Raw genomic sequence first — 5,901 nt, 5'->3', positions numbered from 1 at the left:
AAGCACTTGTGGAAATGTGCTGTGGAGCATCACGGTTTCTTCAGACTACAAGCGCCTGTAAAGGTCCATCGGCTCGCCAAAACTTTTTCCGGATGGGTTCTCGCTTCCGGTATTCGGGTCGAACCGAGTATCAGAGTACGCATCAAAGTCGACCACGGCGAGTGGTGCAACTCGAAAGAAGACCGAGTCAAAGGTAAATTTACAATTCGATTTTTAGATATTGAATACTCAAAGTTTCTTTTTCCATCATAGGTACAGCAGGAGACAAAGCCACGTGCTTCGAGAGAGGTTACGCGAACAACAGAATTCCGGAACAGTCAAATCACGGAGACTTCGCAAGAAGTTCCTAAAATTGTGGATTGCATACAGCCTTCGTCGAGTCGATGCAGCGAACGATCAACGAAATCCAATGCCACCGTTGCTACCGAAAACGAGCCTTATTATTGTAAAGTATCGGATGACAACACGAAGAGTCTCACGCCCACTGTTAATTCCTACAGGTAAATTGATATAAGCATGAAATCTGTACGATTTACAATGTTAAATATTTTGCTTTTGTTTCCAGTCCCGTTTTATCAATGAGTAGTAGCAAAAACGGCACACTGAAAAGGAACAGACCAACATCAGCATCGTCTCCGCCCGTCAGTCCGACGTCTTCAAATGCAGACAGTCAGCTGGACGTGCTGCTGAAGTGCCTCGCGAAGGAGTCATTTAGCGGTATCCAGAGGGACGAAGCCCGAAACGTGGCAACGTCCGAGGTTAACAAGATTGATGGTAAATATGATTGCTTTAATACAGATCAGTTCGTCTCAAACCTCATGGACTTAGATTGCGACGACTCCGCTTTGAAACTGTCCCCCGACATTCCTAATAACATAAATAAATATGCAGCTGGGACCGGCGGTGCAAAACCGATACCTCTGAACGAAATGAAATGCAATATACTGAAAGGTTAGTACACTTCAAAGAACAAATTAATTTGTTATTTAAACACAATGTATTTATTTAAGCGAAAGCGGAGGAGGAGTTGAACGGAAACGTTACGAAGCTAACGAATCAGATGTTCGTGGCTGCGGCGAACAACGACGAGGAGAATATGAATTCTCTGAATGCTGCCACTTTTATATCAGTTGTAAGTATAGACTTTGCTAAATCATTCCGTATCCCGCTTGTGCCGTTCTCGCTTATTTCTGTTTTTGTTTTGCAATTTGCTAACACCATTAGGGCGGCGACAAATTGACGTTGTCTGTAAGCGGTCCAGTGCCGCAGAATAACCAGGATGTCGTCGAAGGTGGTCCCGAGAGGAAGAGATGCACCACGCCTGTAACGGTGACATTCTTCGGGCAATCAGACGGTGGTAAATTGGAACGGGTCATGCTGAGCGAGAAACAAGGTCAACAGCAGCAACCTCTCAGCTTAATCAACGGTAACTGCACCGAAGACTTGCCATGCTTTGATGAAGCACTTGACGAACCCCCGAAGAGCTCTAATCCCTTTGTTACAACCCCCACCACTAATCCTTTCCACGAAGCAAATCCATTTCTCTCCAGCAATCCCTTCCAAATGGATACGATTGCAACCGACTCTGAGGTAAGTTCGCTTTACGTGTGCTTATTATTATTTTATTTGTTACCCAACACCATCATTGACAATACACTGGCAAATCCAACAAATGATTATATCAATTTTATTGAAACAGGTTGATGGTTCGTTGACAAACGGATTCGAATAGGACACCAATCGAAACGCAGTGACTCCGAGTTTGAGCAATCTCTCGCCCTGGTTTGTATCCCAAGATATTGTCAGCGCCCCGGTTTCTAAACTGAACACCACAGAAACTGCGATAATTAAGAAATCGTTATAACGACTCAGCTTTAAAAACCGTTTTAAATTGTATTATAGAAGAAAACGCAATGTGATATAAAACGCGGACGCTATCGAATTTGATAACAAACAAATAAAAATAAGAAAGTATATGTTTATAGATACCGTCCACATACGAAGTTATTAAGAAAACTTGAATACTGGAGCTTCAATTATTATTACTTCTATATTTTAACTTTTATTTCTACGATAAGTTTCTATTTTTAAAGTATTGTAAATATTTATTGAATTTTAGATATTTTATGCGTTCACTCGAATCGATTCCGAACATCCTAACCCTAATCTGTTCTCTCTATTCCTTCAACCAAGCTCATTTTGTTGTTCATTCCAAAGTGCCATCAATATTCCAAGAAGAAAAGTGCCTTCCATTTGTTCAAAACATTCATCCATTTATGTACTTTACGTAATAAAGTAACTTTGCTACATCCCTTTTTACAAATTTTTATATAGATTTTATATACATATATTTATAATTAGAGAAAATTTAAACAATTCTGTTTCGCTTTTATTATTTGTACTACTTACTACTTGAAGTATTTATATATTTTATGTTTGTAAACGACTCTTATTTTATACCATCTATTCAAATCCCCTATACATTTACTAAGGCTACCTTAAGACGATTTTCTGCTCATTCTCGAACACAAGAATTCCAGTTGGAGTGAGACCCAATCTATATTCCATACCGTCTTTCGCCTGAAAAAAATACGGAACGCATATTAAAAGGACGTCGCGCGATTTCTTTTTGTATTAATTTACAAGCACTGTGTGCATATCCACACCGTACATCTCCATCCTCTTGACTTTGTTCAAGAAGCCGAACTCCGCTTGAACAGGTGTCAAACCCCTCAACGTCTTAAACTCCTCCAAGATCTCGATTTCCATCTCTTCACTTTGATTCGGTACAAAATGAAATTCGGATACCGCTGCTGCTGTATGTTGAGAATCATCATAATCTCCCCATTCCGCTACAAAATAAGATACATTATATTTCAAAATCATCAAGATTGACTACTCAATAGGATTAAGTTATTATACATTACTAATTATTTGAAAATATTGTTAACTTACACTGCAACGCAAGTGCTGCTAATTCAACGTTGGTCTGCTGAGGACAGTCTACACGTCCATCGAGTATGTCCTGCTTAAGTTGTAAGAAAAATTGGTATCTAGTTAATTCCTCTCTTAAATTATTTGGATCAGAGAGGTAAAACTTTACTTTTAGCCTTAATGTATAAGGTGGACCAACTATAAAATAAAGAAAAATAAATGCAATTCTTAAACCCCAAGGATATAAGCTCACTTTTAATTTGTTTTTTAATTGATTTTGTTGGATCTAACCAATGCTTCACATGATTGACATCAGTAAACTGCAATCCAAAGTAGTCTTTTTTGACTCTGCGGCGTGGTGTTGCGAGAGCAGGTACCCCCTCTGGGTCTCTTCCTGCGCCGACACGGGCACTCAAGGTCCTTTACTTGAGGAGGCGGATGGATAGCGACCGAAGACGGTTCACATGGCTGCGACGGGTTTTAGCTAACCCCCGCGAACTTGTGTAGGCCCGCAAGCTTCCTCGGAACCTTGTGGCGGGGTCACTTGGACCCAGGCCAGGCAAAGCTTTTGCAACCAGGCGCTATGCGAGGAATCCCTTCAGGAGACCGAGCAGATTCATTCTACATGTACCTCTGTATCACTCTTCGTTTAGTGGCTGAGCGAAGCGGTCGTGCCTGGCAAGAGCAATAGCGTGCGCGCGCGAGCGAGTCTTAGTAGCGGTGATTGGACTTTGGCTTTATTATTAATTGGTGTTTATAGTGACCAGTGATTAGTGAATGGTGAAATGTGACATAACTGGGATTACAAGACGGATTGCTGCTGGATTCCTCCGACCCACGGGGTGCTGTCGGCCGACCGCGGCGTTTCCCACGCACGTGTCAGTCGTGATTAAGGTAAGTGGAAACATTTTCCGCTTGACCAGCAGCCTTTTTTTTTTCTTCTCGGGACTTATACTTTTGGTGGACTTGCTGCTTTGCAGCGGTGCATTTAATTGATTAGTGATTATAATTAAACTGACTCGACACGTGCTCGAGTGCTTTTAATTGCTCTGCTGAGTTGAAGTGTTTTTCTGGGGATATTGTTACGCGAGAACAACTGTGGAGACTTTATTTCCCCCCGAGACGCGTCCATCCGGACTCGGGTGAATTTCTATTAGTGACCAACGGTGGTCAACGCGCCTTCGACGCCGTCGTCGAAGTATTGTCGAGTAGCCCCGGGTTACCTGGGGCTAAGTCCGGTCAGCTGTTCGGCTCTGAGATACCCCCTGGCCGAGTCTTGGCCTGCAGACCACTGGTCAAGCGCGAATATCCCTAGGGATCTCCACTCCCTCCACCTCACTTGTTCAAATTTAATTCTTGCCGCGCTCGCGGCGGTTGGATAAATTGGCTTGACCAATTTACTCCTAACTGGTCACCGCGTTGCTTGCGGTGGGGAGTGCCCTAATTAAATTTTTCCCTTAATCACCAACGGTGGTCGCCGCACTGACGGGGTGCGCGCGAATTGACCGCGGACTTTTCTTTTTTCCCCCTTTAATAGTTTTTCGGCGCTTGACCCTGGTGCCGTCCGTCCGGGTGGTTACGAGGGGCTTGACCATTGGTCGGGTGGACCCCCCCTGGGTGGTCATTTCTGACCAATTATTATTTTTATTTTGCTTTTTTTCCACCCTTATTACGCCGCGACCCCTTGGACTGACTGGGCCTCACCTGCTCAGCCCTTCAGAACATTGCGAGCCCTTCGCTTTCGCTAGTGCCCTTTTCGCGCGTTTTTCTCTCTTGTTAGGCCACCACCACTGACCGGCGCCCTCAGGGCCGGTGCAGGGCTACCTAAGGGCCAACCCTAAGGGCCAACTTTTTTTTCTTTTTTTTTTTCGGGAATTTTTATTTTATCTAAGGGATTTTTTTGTGACAAAAAATTATGTCCGCCGCGAAGGGACCCGTTCCCAAAAAGGGCCGCGAGACCAAAACTTCGGGAAGGGCCGGAAAGGTTACCAAGCTCGAGATGGACCCGCCGAGGAGACGAGTGAGCGGGGTTGTTAGCGAGTCGGAGAACGAGGATGCCACTAGCAGTATCACTGGTGGTCTTGCGGGTAGAAGTACGGCCGGGGGAAGCATGGTTTTCCTTGGCATGACTTGGGATATGCCGTACGGGAGCGTTATGGCCCCGGAGGGTGGTAGCGTGAACGTCGCTATGGTCCAGACCCGACTGGAGGAATACATCGGGCTCTTGGGGAGGTCTTGTCCGACCCCGGAGCTGACTGCGGCGTTGACGGTCGGTGTTACCTGGTTCGCCACGGCGATCCAGGAGCTGGTCGGAGAGGTGAATGCTGCCAACGCGCGAGCCTAGGTGCTGTCGGGGTTAATTGAGAAGGGTGTGGTTGTGCCGAGCGGCGGTCAGGCGGCGGTTCCGGGCGGTGTAGTGCGTGGGGCGACATATGCGGAGAAGGTGAGGGTCCCCCCAATACAACCAATTTTAATTTTTGTTTGGTCCTATTTATTAATATAATTTCTAGTCATTTAAAATTCTACCCTGTTTTAATTTGTTGTATAGTTTATATTTACATTGATTTTATGCTTTCTTATTTTGATATTTATGATTTTGTTGTCCCATTTACAATTTTATCTTTACATTAATTTTAACATGTATTATTTGAGTTTTGCCTGTGTTTTAATTTTTAACATGTTTGTTGGTTGTGCCCGGTCCAAACTACTGTTGTATATATGTCTAATATACTTTTCTATTTTTATCCAGGTGATGTTGGAAGATTGCGGCTTTGTATTGATGTATAAATGTTGTGGCGTCCTTGCGCTGGCACGCACCAAGCCTGTTTGCTGGTAAGTGCACTGCCCACAGCGGGACATCTTTAGCTGACATGTACATATAGTTAACTGAATAAATGTATTAAACTAGCCAAATGCCTCGTCATCCAATTAGTGACGCGCATGAATGGATTAACGAGATTCCCTCTG

General features: G+C 44.1%; 2 protein-coding genes across 2 annotated transcripts; one reads left to right on the top strand and one right to left on the bottom strand.

Moving 5' to 3' along the window:
• The first annotated feature begins 380 nt into the window (after window positions 1–380).
• On the top strand, window positions 381–1,837 carry LOC108562309. Its single transcript, XM_017920602.1, has 6 exons — window positions 381–500; window positions 566–774; window positions 829–951; window positions 1,011–1,132; window positions 1,225–1,590; window positions 1,700–1,837. The coding sequence occupies exons 2-6, from the start codon at window positions 579–581 to the stop codon at window positions 1,730–1,732; spliced, it is 840 nt and encodes a 279-aa protein (XP_017776091.1). The 5' UTR covers window positions 381–500; window positions 566–578; the 3' UTR covers window positions 1,733–1,837.
• Window positions 1,838–2,493: 656 nt separating this feature from the next.
• Window positions 2,494–3,842, bottom strand: LOC108562307 (band 4.1-like protein 5). The gene is made up of 6 exons (XM_017920601.1): window positions 3,811–3,842; window positions 3,424–3,530; window positions 3,188–3,328; window positions 2,956–3,132; window positions 2,644–2,852; window positions 2,494–2,580 (listed from the first exon to the last, which is right to left on the bottom strand). Exons 1-6 carry the CDS (start codon window positions 3,840–3,842, stop codon window positions 2,494–2,496), a joined length of 753 nt encoding a protein of 250 aa, XP_017776090.1.
• Window positions 3,843–5,901: the final 2,059 nt, after the last annotated feature.

The sequence above is a fragment of the Nicrophorus vespilloides genome, unplaced genomic scaffold (assembly GCF_001412225.1).
Source record: "Nicrophorus vespilloides isolate i.1.1-1 unplaced genomic scaffold, Nicve_v1.0, whole genome shotgun sequence".
In the NCBI taxonomy this organism is placed as follows: Eukaryota; Metazoa; Arthropoda; class Insecta; order Coleoptera; family Silphidae; genus Nicrophorus; species Nicrophorus vespilloides.
The sequence above is the reverse complement of the archived record's forward strand: the minus strand, read 5'-3'. Positions and strand labels throughout refer to the sequence as shown.